Source organism: Myiozetetes cayanensis, unplaced genomic scaffold (assembly GCF_022539395.1).
Source record: "Myiozetetes cayanensis isolate MyiCay16 unplaced genomic scaffold, myiCay2020 scf9, whole genome shotgun sequence".
Taxonomy (NCBI): Eukaryota; Metazoa; Chordata; class Aves; order Passeriformes; family Tyrannidae; genus Myiozetetes; species Myiozetetes cayanensis.
The window spans coordinates 1,103,124-1,121,025 of record NW_026088185.1 but is presented as its reverse complement, the minus strand read 5'-3'; the positions used below and the strand labels follow the sequence as shown (position 1 = coordinate 1,121,025).

At 46.8% G+C, this 17,902-nt stretch overlaps 1 protein-coding gene across 12 annotated transcripts in view; it reads right to left on the bottom strand.

The window, feature by feature from the left end:
• AGAP1 (ArfGAP with GTPase domain, ankyrin repeat and PH domain 1) overlaps positions 1 to 17,902 on the bottom strand; it is a 284,552-nt gene that overhangs the window by 195,385 nt on the left and 71,265 nt on the right. For all 12 annotated transcript variants that reach the window (XM_050340528.1, XM_050340529.1, XM_050340532.1 and 9 more), the window contains exon 2: positions 2,679 to 2,737. In XM_050340528.1, the coding sequence (XP_050196485.1) occupies positions 2,679 to 2,737 (59 nt within the window). The remainder of the gene's footprint in view (positions 1 to 2,678; positions 2,738 to 17,902) is intronic.

Here is a 17,902-nt window from a genome sequence, read left to right as displayed (position 1 = left end):
CTACTTATGCCAAAGTTTTAACTGCCAGGAATGACAGAAAAACATCAACTTGGGGTCCAGTGAGAGTGAACATCCTACATATTTTGGCCATGGATGGGGGTAACTCATTCTACTGAGAGACCCCAAATATTTGCAAGACATCAACTAACTTGAGAACACAACTTTTTTTTTTTTTTTAAGTATCCCAAAGGTCACATCAGAATACATCATTTTACAGCACTTCAGGTTCTCTGACACATTCCTCCTTACAGGGACCCACAAAGACAAGGATGCCTGGCCACCAGAGCATTTGGATATCATAAAGCTGCCAGCTGATGCCAAAAGCACCGAGATCAGGAGGAGGAACATGTTATTTCAGTGAAGAAACCATTAATTCATACAGAATCCCAGACTGGGTTGGGTTGGACGAGACCTTAAAACTCAACCCTGTTGCTCAGTGCAGGGCTTGGCATCACAGCTCCAGGTCTCCCAACCAATTGCTCCTAAAAAGCCAGGAGCAGTTAAATTTTACACCAGAAAAAAAAAAAAAAATCTGACTTCTAATGCAGTTTCTCTCTTCATCTGTATTAATGCTTGTTTAAGGCTGATCCCCCACAGTATGACAAACATGCCAGCATGTTTTCACAGCAGTCATATCCCCCTCTCCCATATTTTATACACACACTCTCCCCCCCCAAGTCATCTCTATTTATTTATGGATTTGTCTGAAATGCACAAAGTTATGACAAGCATCTTAGGGCACAAAAATACCACCCTAACCCAGCTCAGAGAGGAGAAAATTCAGCTGCAACTCAGTGCTCTTGTCAGTTATGACTTGTGCAACACTGAATCATTTATTTGCATGTGCCAGACACGCTGTAAAATGAAGCCAAACCAATTTGCCCACAATCCTACTAAAGCCTGTTGGGGAAAATGCTTAAATGTACTGATGGCACTTGGCATTTTAAAGCTGCCCTGACTGCCCTTGGTGTATTTTTTTTTTGCAAGACATTAAGTGATTTTGTCCAAAAAAAGGCCCCTCATATTTATTCCGCTTAACATTTCCTTATTTTACATTTGGATTCACGGGATCCAGGAATACCAGAGGTCTCACCACGCTCTTGACCATCAGAGAAGCCATCAAAATCCTCAGAGGGTAAAACTCTGTGGAATTATTTGCTCAGCACAAACCAATCCCAGAATCCCAGGATGGTTTGGGTTGGAAGGGACCTCAAAGCCCACCCAGTGCCAACCCCTGCCACAGGCAGGGACACCTTCCACCAGCCCAGGTTGCTCCAAACCCCCTCCAACCTGACCTTGAAAATCCTGCTGAACACTGGAAAGAAACCAAGCCCCGAGAGTGTTGCTAAAATGGGAGGCCAAGGCTGATGTTCTTCCCTCAAAGACATGTTGAAATACAACCCTTCCTTTATTGCAGCCTCTGGGTGCTTCCCCTGCTCTCCCAGAGCAGTTTCTATTCCCTTTAAAATTCTGCAGAGCCCAAAGCGTACAACAACAGCCACCATCAAATAAATCAAAAATAAAAATCAACCAACCCCTCAACTTAAGGACCTCTCTGCAGAGAGGACAACCTCTCCCAGGGAGCTATTCCCCACATCCTGCTCCACAGGATAAAGCTGGGGCTCCCTCCTAACCCTGCCCCAGCAGGACTGATCCCCACACCTGCAGGTTTGGCTTTCCCATGGCCCTTTCCATCCTCAGCCATCCCTGAGCTCCGAGGACGAGGCTGGAAGGAAGGGAAGGACCCAGAGATGGAAACACAGCCACGACTGCTCCCCAGGGGCAGATGTGCAGCAAGGGCAGAGCACATTCCAGCTGGGGTTCCCAATCCCACAAGCTCACAGGCACAGCTGGTGCTGCTGGAATCCACAACGTGCAGTGCTCTGATCCAATTATTCCTTTTGGTAAGGGTCAGAGTTCTGCTTCCACCCCTGCACAGCCACCCAGAGCACGCTGACCGCTTGCTAATCGGTTCTCTGCAGCTGAAATTTGTTTTCCTACCCCTGGTTCAGACACCACGGGGGCAAAATACCCAAGACAAGCACTCACACAGTGCAGTCTGTTACACCACTGCTCACTGTTACAGTAAAATCTAGGTTTTGATTCACTAAATGAACCTTCAAAATACTTTTTTTTTAATTCAGTATCAATTCAGGTAAAGTCTTTTAAGAGAGGCAGGAAAAAAGACATTTGGCCCTTGAAAAAATGATGAAAAGTTCTTATGGCGAGATAGAAGGACCTTTATATATCAGCTGCAAACTTCCACCCCCTTCTTACAGACGTGTCAGAACTCCCTTGGAAGCTGCTTTATTGCAACAGCAATAAAATACAGAGAGATCTTTGGAGTATGATTGTAAAAACTGAAGATACATAAAGACAGTCCCCTCCCTGGAAGTGTCCAAGGCCAGGTTGGACGGGGCTTGGAGCAACCTGGGCTGGTGGAAGGTGTCCCTGCCCATGGCAGGGGGTGGAATGGGATGGGCTTTAAGGTCCCTTCCAACCCAAAGCATCCTGGGATTCTATCATATTTGTGCAGAAGAAAAATGCTTTACTGATTAAAATTCCTTTCTATGTTTGTTTTTTTCCCCCACCAGTAGATTTAATGAAGTGTGGAAGATTCACACTTGTGCTTAGCATTTTCAGGATGTTTTCCAAGCCAGAAGTAAACAGAAACTCACCACTTTCAGCTCCGGCACGGATCGGCTCAGTGTCCATTCCTGGCTATTTACAAAGGCATCTGTGAAAGAGAAGAACATTCCCAACGTCAGGATAATGACATTTAATGGTCTGCTGCACACAATTTCATGCCAGGGTTCTGGCTGACCAAAATCCATCCTGATCTCAGGAGACTGACAGTCCAACTTGATAAAAAACAAAACAACAGGGGTTTGGAGAAAACATACCAAAAAAATCCAGAATCCCACAAGTGCCCGTTCTACACAGATCTGCCCTCAGTAGGGAGTCCACCTGTCTCATCTGCCCTGGCATTAGCAAGCCCCAAACCACCTCCAGGCCTTCAGGGTTCTGCAAGGACTCTTCCAGTGTATCCACGGTCAAACCATTCCCTGTCCACCTCGGCAGATTCCTTCTCTGCAGGAAAAGCCTTGGACTCATTGTCACGCCTAACATCCACAACTGCAGCTGCCCCCAGCAGCAGTGATTCCTCCCCACAGGTGAATGAGAAAATCTGCTGGTTCTAAAACGTGTTATTTTCTACTGCACGTCATCACACCCCATGTCAACAACTGCAGCCACCGGAGCCGCTGGGAACATCCCTGCCCAGGGAGGGGAAAACACCTCTTCAGTCATAAAACAGGCTATTTTTCTGTAGTACAGCCCAGGCAGAAATCAACCACACAGCCATTTACTTTAAAATTCAATCAGAACTACTGGGGGCAGGGGTTGATTTCTCGAAGAATGGTGAATTAAGTTAATCGCTGCTCCCAACAGAAATCGATTCCTTGGGGCTGCACCCAGGTCCAGCCTCACTGGCAATCCCACAGGGGAAGGACAGAAATAAGGCTCTACTTCTCTAGCTCCAAACATCATTTTGTCCCTTCCACCAAGGTCTGGTCAGCTGTAAGCACACAGAGTGTGGTGTTTCTGATACAAATCCAATCTGAATATTGATCACAGCCCCCCCCCACCCGAGACCCAGGCAAACCAGCTGAGTGTCTGTGCCACACACAGAGGATACTCCTACTGAGCAGAACAGCCCCAACTGTACAGGAATTAAACAGCACAGAGTGTCCTGGCATTCCAAACAATTCCTAATGCCACAGGGAGTAACAGGGGGAAAGCTACACCTCAGTTCCACTTCCACGTTGTCCACAGGGGAGCAAAGGTTCTGCAAGCCACTGCCACCCCTCCAGCTGAGGGAAAAGGCTCTTGCACTTGATCTTCTGATCTGGAGAATAAAGAATCTGAAGGCAACTCCCCACCCTCACTAACTCGAGAGACCGTCCAGGCTTTCCCAGCGACCAACTGAAGACATTCTCAAAGCAAACCTGTGTATTCCAATGTATCTCTATTAATAAATACATTACTTTTGCTTCAATATTACAGGATAGATCCATCAGCCAGGAATTTGGAAGCCTTCCCCAGTTTGATTTAACACAGGGCTTTGTATTTCAGCTGTGAATCGACGCTCGGTGTTTTTATGAAAACACGGGGAAAATAACCAGCGTTTTGGTGGGTTCCAGATTGGAGCTGCCTCCCACACACCCACTGGTGGGAGAAGGGAAAACCAAAGGCTCAGATTAAAATGCTCTGAAGGCTCAGGTTAACGTCTGGCATCCCATGTGCAAGGCAAGGCACTGGGGTCATTTGGCTCCTGCTCCGTGACCTGAAATATCCCATTCCATCAGCCCCTCTGCAGATTCTCAGGATTCAAGGAAAACCATCAGTCTCAGGGCAACTATTACCCCTGACTTGTGGAGGTTTATGTGTGTGGAACAAAATGGGGAGCTCTCTATTCATTGTCAACAGGCTTCGATAAAAAAGCAGCACCGGATTTTATCAGCACAGAAAATTCAAAATAGATGAGGAGCAGATCGCTGCCAGCAGCCTGGAGAAGTGCAGAAACGCCTCCCCAGCCAAAGGGCAGATGCACAAGGGTAACAAGAATATCAGGAGATATTCCTGACACTTTAAAATAAAACTTTAAATATTATTTTGGAAGATGTGCACATTCCCAAAGCACAGCTCAGGGAGGAGAGGCAACGAAACACAGCGAGGTTTGTGTGCCACCACTGGGATGGACAGTGAACCAGCCACTGACCAAGTCAGCTCCCAGAGGAATTCCTCAGGAAGGAGTGATTTATTCCAAATTAATCCCAAGATCCACAGAAGTTCAGGTGAAAAGGTCAAATACTTATAGACAGAGCATCACAAACAAGCCCAGGGATCTGCCTTTTCTTCCTAAATAAAGGAAATTAACTTGGAGCTGCAGCACAACCCAAACACTGGAGCAGGCAAAGCCCAAGTGGTGAAGTGCACAAAAATCCCCTGCTGAAGCACCAACACGCCCCCCCCCAGCTACCACATGTGGATTTAAACACACTGGAAGAGATTTGCATAATAAACAGAACCACATGTATGAAGTTGGCTGTTTGCATTACTGCCCGACTCTGGAATTCAAGTGAACTCAACCTTCACGTCTCATCACAGGCTGTACATATTGAAAGGAGTGACTTCTGTCAATAATTAATCACAGCTTGCATGTGCTGCTCATTTAACTTCTGCACCAGTGATCAAAAGCACCACACACCCACGGTGTCACTCGTGTCTATTTAAAGCAGGCCCCAAGATCATTTAAACTGCATTTTCTTTGCCGAGTTTGCTTTTCCCCAACACTGTCTTCGTTGGTTTTTTTTTGGTTTTTTTTTTCATTTCCACCACCAGAGTTTCTCAGTTCCACTTCCACATCACTACACCAAAAAGCACAAGCTCCAGCAAGATCCTTGGCTATTTTAAAACCTCAGTTTAGTAACTCAGCTCCACCCAGGGGAACCTTCTCTCTCAGTTCCAGTGCTAAGAATGAGATGTAACGCTGCGTTTTGGTTCCCCACGAATCCCAGGATGGTTTGGGTTGGAAGGGACCTTTAAGTTCATCTCATTCCACCACTGCCATGGGCAGGGACACCTCCCACTGGCCCAGGTTGCTCCAAGCCCTGTCCAACCTGGCCGTGGACACTTCCAGGGATGGGGTGAAATCTCAGGGGTTGGTGGCCATTCTTGGCCAGGTCTGTGCCCTCCAAGGCACAGAACAGCACACAGCTCCCATAAAAGCCCTGCTCAAAATCTTCAAACTGAAAAATTCCCTTCTTCAAAGCCAGGAATGATCACTAAAAACTAAATATTAGCAGAACAACGTTAACGAGAGACAACAGGAGCCAGGTGAACCCAACCACCCATCATCTGGAAGAGGGGAGTGAAGTTTCACATGAAAACTGGAGCAGTTTCACAGCCTTTATGGGAACAACCACAGCCACAGCCTGCCTCAGTGTCCAGCAGTCTGATTCATCCCATCCTCGAATTTTAAGGCTGGAAACCCTCTCCTAAATCAACTCAGTTTCCTGCCATGGGCAACTGCAGCAAGACAGCTAAATCAGACCTCAGAGTCAACACTTTTAACTGGGGCCAATCAGATTCACTTCACCCTCTCCATCCTTTGGGCCCCTCTGCTCAAAGAATCCCCACAACACAAGCCAATAAAGTCCTGCCTGTTGATTATTATTTCAGGAGAGCCCAAGCTGCCTCAAAACTATCCCAGCAGCCCACCGTGGGCAGTGCCAGCACAGCAGCCTCTCCACCACCAGCCCGTGTGCCACTAACCTTGTTTTGCCCTTTCCCTCCCCCCCAAAAATCTCTCACAGCTTTCTCTGCCTCTGATCCAGATGAAAACCCAGTGGCAAACCTGACCAAAACGAGGGATGAGGGAAGGGCAGGCAGATGTCTCTGCAGGGCAACATGAAAAGACTGAAATCTTCCTCGATTCTTGGAAAGCTTCTTAGCAAGAGCTTCCCTCAGGCAATCCCAACATTCCTTTGCTGTCCTCTTAAACGAGGAAAAGCTATAAATAAATAAATAAATAAATAGAAAAGACATGGGATTTCTCTGGAAACATTCAGCAAAAGATGCTTTTTGCTACGAACAGGAGCCCTCAAAAACACATGAATGAAGTTAAAAAGCACCAACAGCCACATCATACCCTGCTACCCCTTCAATAATTTCTGCACCACAAGCAGTATTTAGAGTTACTTCTGACTTTGAAATAAAAACCTGAGAGTGAAAAGGTAAAGAAAATATTCCTACAAGCTCCCACTTGCCCACAAGGATGCACAAGAGGCCACACAAGTCTTTCTTGGAGCCGTATCAAAGCAGCACTTTCAGGACGTACTTCCCAAAGCTCCTGTGCTAATTTTCTTAGCAAAGAGGGGAAATATGCAGCTTTTTTGGGTTGAGACTTGTGATGCTCCTCAAACATGCATTTTTCAGGAGGGGTGATCTCGCAGCCCCCCCTCACTTCGAGTCAAAGCACCGACTCAGTTCCAACAGAAAACAGCAGAAAAACGTCCTGACATGTTTATTTCTAAGCTTTGCATGAAATATTATTTGGAAGCGTGTGTCAAGGTCCAGAAGGCCCTTTTTGTATCTCATATGGGGCTCTGAGCAACCTGCTCCAGTGGAAGGTGTCCCTGCCCTTGGCAGGGGGGTGGAATGGGATGAGCTTTAAGGTCCCTTCCAACCCAAAAAAACCATTCTGGGATTCTGTGAATTTTCTCATTTATCTCAGAGCAGTTAAAAAAAAACAAACAAAAAACCCCACACAAACAAACAAAAAAACCAAACAGTTTTTCATTTGGATTCTCTCTGCTTATATGTTCTATTACACCAAACAACAAAGCAATAAAAAACAAAACGCTTAGAAAACCAATTCAGCAGCATCAGGATAATTTAAGGGTTTTTTTTTTTCCTTCCTTACTCAGTTTGATAGAATTATGGATTATCTGGCTTCCCACCGTATGCCAGTTAGGAGATGGGTAGTTGCAGCAGTAATTCCTAACAGTCCCCTTTTTTTTTTTTCTTTCCTGAATTGCAGCTGTCGTTTATAAATTCTAAGGCAGTTTAAGCAAAAAGCAGCATTGCAGGGTGGCCCTGTCCCCTCCCAAACCCAGCTCCGGGTGGGAACCCCAGCCAGGCTCTGGGAATCACATCCCAGCACTGTGTTTACCCTTGGTTAAGAGCATTAATACAACACACACTGCAGAGAAGGCACAAAAACTGCCACGGAGCAACTCAACCACAGTCCTGAAGGCGGAGGGATTGGGGCAGTTTAAGGCTCCCCCCATCCCTCCCAACCTTGTCAGGATGGATAAAACCCCACAGTTCCAACATAAACGTTTGATATTGGACAGATTTCTCTCTCACTTGCTAATTCTAAATGGGAAAACAGCTCTAAGCTCAGCATCTTTGAGCCCAAACTCATCAGACCCCGCGGATCTCTGACATCTGAAAAATCTTCCCCTGTAACTGAGACCTGCATTAAACAGATATTTAGGTCAAAGCCCTAATCTCTCTCCCAGCAGCAGCTGGCAGCTGCAGCAGCGTTATCCTTTGTGCTGCCATGGAAACAAAAGGAGGACCAGGATGCAAAGAGCTGCACGCCCTCCACAGCCAGGAGCCAGCCAGCCTTTCCCAAAATTCACTGCTGGGCTGGGGAGCTAGGGAGCACTTTGCCCTCTCTCACACAGCACTTGGGTTCTGTCTGGAACTTGTAAACTGCTGGAATGGAGAAGTTTTTAGTTGCTTTGCCAGAATTCCCCCTCATCTCTCTCACAGCCACACTCAGCCTTGCTCAGCACAGCCTTTGGGTGGGTGCAGAGGTGTTATCTCCTCAGCTGGGGTAACCCCATGCTCCCTAAAACAGCACTGAATGATGGATAATGGATTCAATATATTCCCAGAACCAGCCTCATGGTTGAAGTTTTACATCTAACATCACCAAATTACTCCTTTTGTCCATAAATATAAAGTAGCTCCAACCACAAATCATCATCTTAGCCCTCCCCACTCCCCCAAAAGAGCCCCTCAAAAAATCCCCAAAGCAAACAGACTATTATTTCAGCTCTAAACTAAGGAAAAATAAATGGCACACTTAATAAGAAAACCTTCCCACTCCCTGTGCTTTCCCAGCAGGTTGGGTCCTGGAGCTGACCCACAGTTGGTGTAAGAGAAATTATTATCCCAGAGATGAAATACAGTTTTCTCTTAGACAACCCTCCTTGGGAGAAGCAAAGCACACATCAACAAGGGATGTTCTGAGTGAGGACCATCAGGATTCCAGCTCAATTCCCACACAATGCACATTTCTTAATCCCCATCCCTCAGAGCAAAGGGACACTGGGCTGGGACACCCCTTTTCCAACAGGGCAGTGACAACCCCACCAAGAGCTTGGAAGGAACACAGAAAGCTGACAAAGAGACCATGAAAGCATCACTGTAATAAAACTGCCCCCTGTTCCAATAAAGCTGGGGAAGGAAATGATCATCTCTGCTGTGCAATGGAATAACACATCTTTTTTTTTTTTTAGGCAATAAACTGCGTTTTTGTAGGCACCAAAGCCTCAGAGAAATGCACAATTACAGCAGTATTGGAGTCCGGGAAGAAAAAGAAGCCACTGGAGATGAAATGTTCAGTAAAGGCCTTGTTTTGTTGGGTCTGCCTAAAAGCAGGGCAGTGTCAGAGGTGAGGTCTGTTCTCTGCAGCCTCCTGTCTCAGGGGAAGGGCAGTGCCAGCACAGGAAAGATTATCCCCTGTGTAACTAAGTGAAAATCTGGAGATAAAGAGTTTGAGCTGTTCCAGCCACACTTAGAACAGCACGAGGGAAAATCCAGGACTGCACCCATGTCCCAGTAAACATGTCCAAAGTACCCAAAATGAGAGCAGTGGCAGCCCACACTGCCTTTACCAACCACAGACACAAACATGGGATCAGCCTTTCTTACCTAAAGCTGAATGTTAATGAGGAACCTTCCTGTGAAGCATCAAAGATGAAAAGGGACAGCTCCTACAGCTGGCACAGGAAGAATCAGTGTCAAAGGACAAATTAAAAAAGATGAAGTGGGGGGAAAAGAAAATTTTAAAACAATATGGAAACAGATTCTGTCTGGCAAGACAGAAAGAAGAAGAATCACAAAGTTACAGTAGAGATGCAAAATGTGACTGAGATTCTTTGCTTGGCAGGTTGAAAAGACTTTCAGCTTTTCAGATAGGAAAGAATGGCTGAAACCCATAAAAAAGGGCAAAAAATTAACAAGGGGAACTTGGTGCCTTCTTGGTCGAGGAGAATCATGGAATATCCTGAGCTGGAAGGGACCCACAAGGACCATCCAGTCCAGATCCTGGCCCTGCACAGGCTCGTCCCCAAGAGTCACACCATGCATCCAAATGCTCCCTGAGCTCTGGCAGCCTTGGTGCTGTGCCCACTGCCCTGGGGAGCCTGTTCAGTGCCAACCACCCTCTGGGGGAAGAACCTTTCCCTGAGATCCACCAAAGCTTCCCTGACACAGCTTTACCAACAACACTCAATAAAAACCAAGTATACTCTGAGTCAGCCTCCGGATTTCCACCACTGTGACTGCACAGAAGGGTCTGTGCTGGGGTAACACCTGAGCATCACCAAAATTTATTCAGCAGAACATGAAGGAGGTTGTGGTAAATGAGCAAAACCACAGCAAGCCCCAGGGGGAACAAAGGCACAGGAGAAAGGAGATGAAGGGACTATCAAGTCACGCTTCATAAAAGGGTGACAAAAGCACAAACTCTTAAGACTGGCAAATGCCAAACCCCAGACTAAAAATTTACAGTGGCAGGACAAGGCTTCCCACTGACAAAGGGCAGGGTTAAATGGGATACAGGGAAGGAATTGTTCCCTGGGAGGGTGGGCAGGCCCTGGCACAGCTTGCCCAGAGAAGCTGTGGCTGCCTCTGGATCCCTGGAAGTGTCCAAGGCCAGGTTGGACGGGGCTTGGAGCAACCAGGGAGAGTGGAAGGTGTCCACTGTACTCTGATGGCAGCTCAGCTTGAGTCTTTAGGCAGAGAAACTCTTGCAGTCACCAAAATGAACAGATTTCCCCTACAGAACTCCAGTACACATGAGGTATGATTTCCCCCATAAAAGCAGAGTCTGCCCTTCCTTCCTCAGTGCCTCATTTACCCATCCCTCTGCAGATGGGGATGATTACCCTCCATTCCAGCTTGGTGCTCACACACTCTGAGTGTGATTGGTGTGGACAGAGGCAGACCCTGCCCCTCCTCACACCCAAGCAGCCACGATGAAGTCAATGCAGTTCAGTGGGTGTGATCCAGCAACTCAGTCAAACCCACACTCTCTCCCCATCCCTAAATGCTCTTCCCTCTCAGGGAACCTGCACAGGAGACCACAAGTGATGGTGTGACCGTGGGTTCTTTCTTCTTTGCTGCCTTGGACCATCTGGCGCAGCCACAGCACTCGGGTGCCAGAACGGACAATACCCAAGTTCAGTGACCTACAAATCCACTTCCTTGCTTGCCCACCAAAAGCTGTGCTCTGGCATCACTTGATCACTCAGATGGGCTTTTATCTGAGGCTCCAGAGAGCGGGCCCAGCGTGTTTGTACAGAAGTACATCTCCAAAAACAGCCCCCCCCCCCTCCACAAGGGAAACGATGACTTGTTTATGCAACACATTTCTGAAAACATTTTTTAGAACTGGAGTCATGTCTCCCAGATTGCTATGCTGGTTGTCAAAACAGAGCCTTTTTTTTTTTTCCCTGACTATACCATATGCAATCCTAAATCCACTTTCCCTGACTCGGTATCACCCCATGAAAGACTTGGAGATGATGGGTGGAAAACACACAAATGAGACACTGTTCTCCAGAGAACGGCCCAGCAGGAATAATCTGAGAGGGTTTTATATTTATTAGCCTGATGCACATCTAACTTGTTTAAACAAGGCTTTTGTCAGATGTCAAAAAAAAAAAAAAAAAAAAAAGTTCCTGCAATCCAAGGCTTGCTCTCAAAGGGAATTAATGCTGAGCTGCAACCAAGCCTTGGTTACAGCAACAAGGAAACGCTGCAGAGGGGCCCCATTTGATTTCCAGGGCACACAGACCTGCTAGGAGAGAAAGGTTTATCCCTGGGGGCCGAGATGGAGAACCTGGAGCGGGAAATTGGGGTGGGAGCAGGTCCTGAGAACACCTGCTCTGTGTCTGTGTGGGTGGGACTGTCTCCCTGACACTTCCCAGGACAGGCAGGTGCCCTGGATGCTCCCCCTGTCCCATCTCCTTCCCCGTGGGAATGCCCAGACTCGGCTCTGGCAGCATACAAAGCAGTGCAGACGCTCACTCACCTCAGGTGCTTCACCTGCCCAATTAGTTTTTATTTTCCTGTAATAAGGAAAATTTAACACGCTGCCTAAGAGGCTGCCATCCACCAAAACATTAAACCATCACAGATCCACCAGAGCATCCCTAAAAACCTGGGAATTATCACTGCACAGCTGAGCAAGGGACCAAGCCCTGGAGCTGAGAGAAAGCCAAGCAAGGAGGGGGAGGGCTCAGGGCTGGCAGCACCTTTGACATGAAAACTGCTTAAAACACAACAGTTCATAAAGGTAATGTGTGACTAAATGCTCCATTAGCAAAGAGTTTCCTTCCCCAACTTCCTATTTAAAAAGCACCTGCTATCACCAGGCATTAAAAACAAAAAAAATGGGACCCATGCAAGTACCAAGTATTTATTTTAGAAACTCAAAGTATTGGTCAGATGAACTTTAGACTGTAACACAAAGCCTCTTTCAACAACTCTCACTGGCAGATAAAGCTGCAAGTTTGGAGGAAGCCAGAAGTGAGTAAATCAGCCCCTGGCATCCCAAGGTCCACAGTGGCTCTTGCTCCTTCACCTTCTCCCTCCTGGAAGTGTGTCCCTCCTGACCCTCCACCCTCCTGGAGAGGCTTCCCAGTCCATCCCTACATCCCCCTGAACAATCAGTGCAACATCTGAGATCTAAATCAAGGCAGAACCATTGCAAACACCAGCTTGCTAATCCTTCTCCATTTGAGGCTTTTATAAAGCTGAACCTTTAGCTTTGCTAAAAACTGGTAATACAACATTTTTTTAAACACACTTCTCTCAGGAATCAAACTGTTGTGGGTCTCTGCAAAAACCCTGCCCTCTGGCTACCTTCTTATTTGTGTTTCCTGGGTGAAGCCAAGAAACTCCAGTGTGTTTTTCCAAGCTTCATCGGGTTCCCATCACCTCAGGCACGTACTTGACACTTGAAGCACTGCACTGGAAATGGCATCTTTAGAGAAGCCCATGCAGAGCTCAAGAGTCAGAAAATTATTTTGCTCACCTAAGAGACCAGCACCTCCTACCTACAGTCTCTGATGCTTGTTGCACTCATTGTTTTACAACATGCAAATAACCCTTATTAAAGGAGAATTTGGAAAGGAATAACCTATTTTTGCACGAGTTCTCTTGTGCATCTTGACCTATAACATACTCTAGAAGCCAGGTTGAAAACAGACTCCTGCTAAACCCCTGCATCTACACACTTAAAGAACTGCTCTCCCTTCAAATCGTGTTCCCTTTTAATGCCATAACCTCCTACTGCCTTTTCACAAGGTGAGAAAGGAATTCTAGGGACCAGTTATCCCATCACAGCTTTTATTCTTTGCCACCTTGGCGCCACTTCCTCGGGTAAACTCCACCCCATCAGCCACTGAAATTCATTATGAGGATTTTTCTTATGTTAGAAAAATAAAGAAAGTTACAACAGCTAAAATGTATTTCAAAGCCTCTACTCCAGCAACACCACGCTCTGAAGAAAATAATTAACACAGTCAAGTGCAGCCTTAAATCCAGAACAAAACACAGCCACTTGGATGCAGCACAGTGGGAAAACAGATTGCAAAGGGCCACGGCCTGCCTGTCTCAACAAAACCACCTAAAAAGCAGCAGCAGAAGGTGCAGTGTCCCACCTCCAGCACCTTGCAAATCACCCCGAGGGAGCAGAGGGAGCAGCTCTGCCCTCTGTGTGAAGCTGTTCTTTGGAGCCCTGTGATGGACACAGCCATGCCCACCGACCAGACACACTGCAAGCTTCGTCTTCTGGGTGCAAAAAAATGGAAATTTCTCTGTTTTTTCCCACCTGGAGACTTCCCCCTGATTCTGCAGACCACACCCGTGCCACAAAAACGCCCTGGGGTCCCTCCACACAGACGGTGTGGTCAGCACATCAGGGCAGCTACTGCCGCAGATCCAAACAATTCCCGGCTCCTCCTCCCCGTCCAAACGGATTGAGCTTTTCCCAGGCAGCAGGACAGCCCAGTGCAGCTGCTGCCAACAGCTGGAGCCGACCCCGGCAGGGCTGCAGGACTTGGGAGTTTTTTAAGCTGCAGTGCACAAGAGTTCACATCCCAGAGCGAAAACAAAGCAAACCCCAAAAATAAACTTCGCCGTCTTACTAATTAAAGGGATTCGGCGCTCCAGGAAGGCCAACACAAACCACTGCTGCGGGTTAACAAAGTATTTTTAGCCCTCAGTCCTTCCAGCATTTGTGCTGAGGCCGAGCAAGGAAAACCAAGCACCCCCAGAGCATCATTAAAAGCTCTGTCCAGGAAGGGGCTTTCTCTGCATAACTTGATTTGAAATGTCACTTCAACGACATTTGCATAAAGGAAATCTCAGCAATACTGGAATTTCTATTCCAAGACCAAGGTTTTCATTCCCTGTGGAGCAGCCAGCGAGTGAATTTTCACAGCCACCACAGAACGGTTTGGGGGTTGGAAGGGACCTTGAATCCCATCTCATCCCACCCCCTGCCATGGGCAGGGACACCCTCCACTATCCCAGGTTGCTCCAAACCCCGTCCAACCTGGCCTGAGACACTTCCAGGGATGGAACAGCTTCAACAGATGTATCTTATTTTAATAAATCTGGCCCATTTTAACCAGCCTCTGCTGACCTTGCCACTTAGAGAGGGGGGTTTACCATCCTGCGGGTCACACTGTCAACAAATAATACTATTTATAAAATAAAAGCTGGAACTCAGCAGGGAAAGGCACAGGGGAAAGGGAAAGGGTCTGAAGCCAAAAGAAAAAAACAAGTATTTTCCAAGTATATTCCAAGTTAACTGTCTTCACCTTACTCTAGGAAACTCTGTTCCCAAAGGTATGAAAATCTCCCTTCCCTGGCAAGAGTTCACTGCTTTTCTAGGAATCCAACAAGTTCCTGCTTGAACCTTGGTCCCAAATCACGCCTGTAACCTTGTTCCAACCACATTCCACATTTCCTTCTCCTCCAGTGCTCAAGCCATCTAACCTCAGGAGCAGTAAAACGGCATCAAGATGTTCCTCAGGGAGAGCAGGGCTGGAAAAGTGAGGTGTCTCCTGCTCTGTGTACTGTGCTTAGGGAAATCCAAAGCCAGTTTAATACAGGAATCTTCAGATTAAGCAGATGTGCTTATTTTATGCAGGAGAATAAGGGGACAGACCTTTGGATATGGCAAAATTAAGGTGAAAGCAGCAGTGAAACCTCCCCGTTCCACAAGACTGTAACGCTTTTCCATGTTTATAGATAAATAAAACACTTAACATCCTAAATTACCAACAAGAGGCAGCCAAGAAAACCTCAACTCCTTTTATAGCAGGTGATTTGGGTGATCCCCAACACCTGAAATGCAAGTCTCCAGCCCATGTAATGTAGGGCAGAGGTGACTCCTGACACCAATCAGCTGCCTCCAATTAACACCTCACCTGTGGAAGTGCCTCCTCCTGGGCCCAGACCCACCCAGGTCCCTGCTGACTCACCCAAGGTGTTCCACCACACCGTGCAAACTGCAGAGCACAGTTAAGGATCTGACCAGATCCACCTGAGAGTGCACAGCAGAACATCCCCTGTAAAGTAACAGCAGGATGAACAGTTCTAGGAGCTCCTATTTATGTAAAAACGCGGTTCCAGTTTAATAACTTCCAGTTATTAAAATCACAGAACAGTTTGGGTTGGAAAGGATTTTAAAGATCATCCAATTCCAAGCCCCCACTAGTCCAGGTTGCTCAGAGCCCCACCCAACCTACCCTTCCAAAAGGTACAAGGAAAACGGCAAAATAGTACAGATTTCAGATAACCCCTATTGTCCAACTCCTTTTCCTCTTACTCAGACAGCAGGATGAATATCCCAGGACAGTTTGCTCACCTTATCTGCCTTGTGCCAGCCTGCAGTGCGAGGGCACAATATTTACATTTCATTTGGGGCTGGCCCATTCACTGGGGAACCTAATGGCATAAGGGTATCACACCGTGCTGCCCTTCCCTCTGGCAGCACCTACAGACCCCATATGAGGCCAAGAAAAGGGTGAGCTGGCTCACAGCAGTTTGGCCAGGCTGCATTACAAAATTAAAGTCCCAACACAAGCCTGCTGCCTTTACAGAAGAAAACACCGCTTCTATAAAAGAAAACAAATGTTTCGATGAAAGAACTGGGAAGCATTACCTTTCCCTGGGATCAGGCTGCCTCCAGGCCCCCGAAATGCTGCCTCCAGCAGCGCTGCCCAGGTGATTCCCTGAGGCTGATTGCCAATTAACCCCGCTCAGCATCACACCTGGGCACGCTCAACGAGCCCTGTGCCACCCCAAACACCACGGAGAGACCCCCCCAAGTGCCTGTAGAGCTGCTGGAATCACAGAACCCTCAGAAAAGACCTCCAGGATGTCATCCAGCCTTACTCTTACCTGGCTGAGCAAGGTGAGTATTTACACCCAGAGGTGTTTGTCATTAACACCCCCAAGCAATTACCACGGGAAATTACACCAAGGCTAGGCTGGATAGAAATAAACTGTGTTAACTATTAAATGGCTTGAGGCATTGTGATACAGATGAAGAATAAGAAAGTTATCTAGGGAAGAGTTATCAGGTTTTTAGACAAGCTTTTCCCCACTGAAAAGGCAGAAAATCATAATGAAGTTGATTTCAGACAGCTGAACTCTGCAGAGTGAGGCACTTTTAAATTATATAGAAAAGTCACCACAGTCATTAATAATTTTTTTTTTTAAATGGAGTTGTGCTGAATTTCAAAAGGAACTGTTGGAAATCACAGTTTATTAATTGGTAATTTGGGGAATAAAATGTCCAAGATGAATCAGATTAGCAATTACAAGATTTTCTGCATAAGCCAAAGAATAAGCAATAGAAGTCTCCAACACTTTGATGCAGACACTGCATTTAAAAGCCTGTAATTAGTGCCTCACCCAACAGAGACATACAGGGAATATTAAGTATTTTGAAGTTACCATGAAGCACTTGTCAATTAGAAGCTCACAAAGTTAGCCATCCATCCCAAAGAACGTGAACATCTTCTGGCATTGTGGACAAACACATTAAACATGCCATAACACTGCAGTTGAAGTTCTTCTCAATAATTCCCAAATTATTCCCAGAAGTGATTTATAGCATGCCAAGGAAGAAAAACTACAAACCAGCTCAAGAGTCTACTGAAAACTTGAACTCTGGGTTTCATTTTTCAGGGCCAGAACATGCTGGACACATCTGTACAGCTCCAGTGACAGAGATTCATGGGATGTCAAGAAGTGGGAAGCCCCTACAGGGCTGGAAACCTCCTGGAGCTCCAGAAACCACCTTAAAGAACATCAATTCCACCCCCTGCCATGGGCAGGGACACCTTCCTAGCTCAGGGTGCTCCAAGCCCCGTCCAACCTGGCCTTGGACACTTCCAGGGATTCAGGGGCAGTCACAGCTTCTCCATGAAACCTGTGCCAGGGCCTGCCCACCCTCACAGGGAAGAATTCCTTCCCAATCTCCCAAACCCTGCCCTCTGGCAGTGGGAAGCCATTCCCTGTGTCCTGTCCCTCCATCCCTTGTCCCCAGTCCCTCTCCAGCTCTCCTGGAGCCCCTTTAGGCTCTGGAAGGGGCTCTCAGGTCTCCCTGGATCCTTATCTTCTCCAGGCTGAACAACCCCAACTCATTCCTGAAAATTCAGGTGACCAGAAACTCAAAGACCTCAAAAGCAGTGCTGCCATTCCAACTGCATTTACACAGTCTCCAACTCACATCCCAGAGACACTCCTGAAACCCCCAACAAAACAGCAAAAGCCTCACTGAAACCACTTGAGGCCCAAGGTTTTGAGCACAAGTCATCCACTGGAAAAAAAACAAGACATTAAAGTGAAAAAGAAGTGAGAGTGTTCAACACCCAGCTGATCTTATTGCTTCTGAAATCACATTTTCCTAGGTTTGGCCTGCTGGGTGCATATTCCACTAAGCAAACATTAAGAAATAAAGGTGGTAAAATTCATTCTAAGTGATTTCATGAGTTGGAATTAAACACAAGCACTT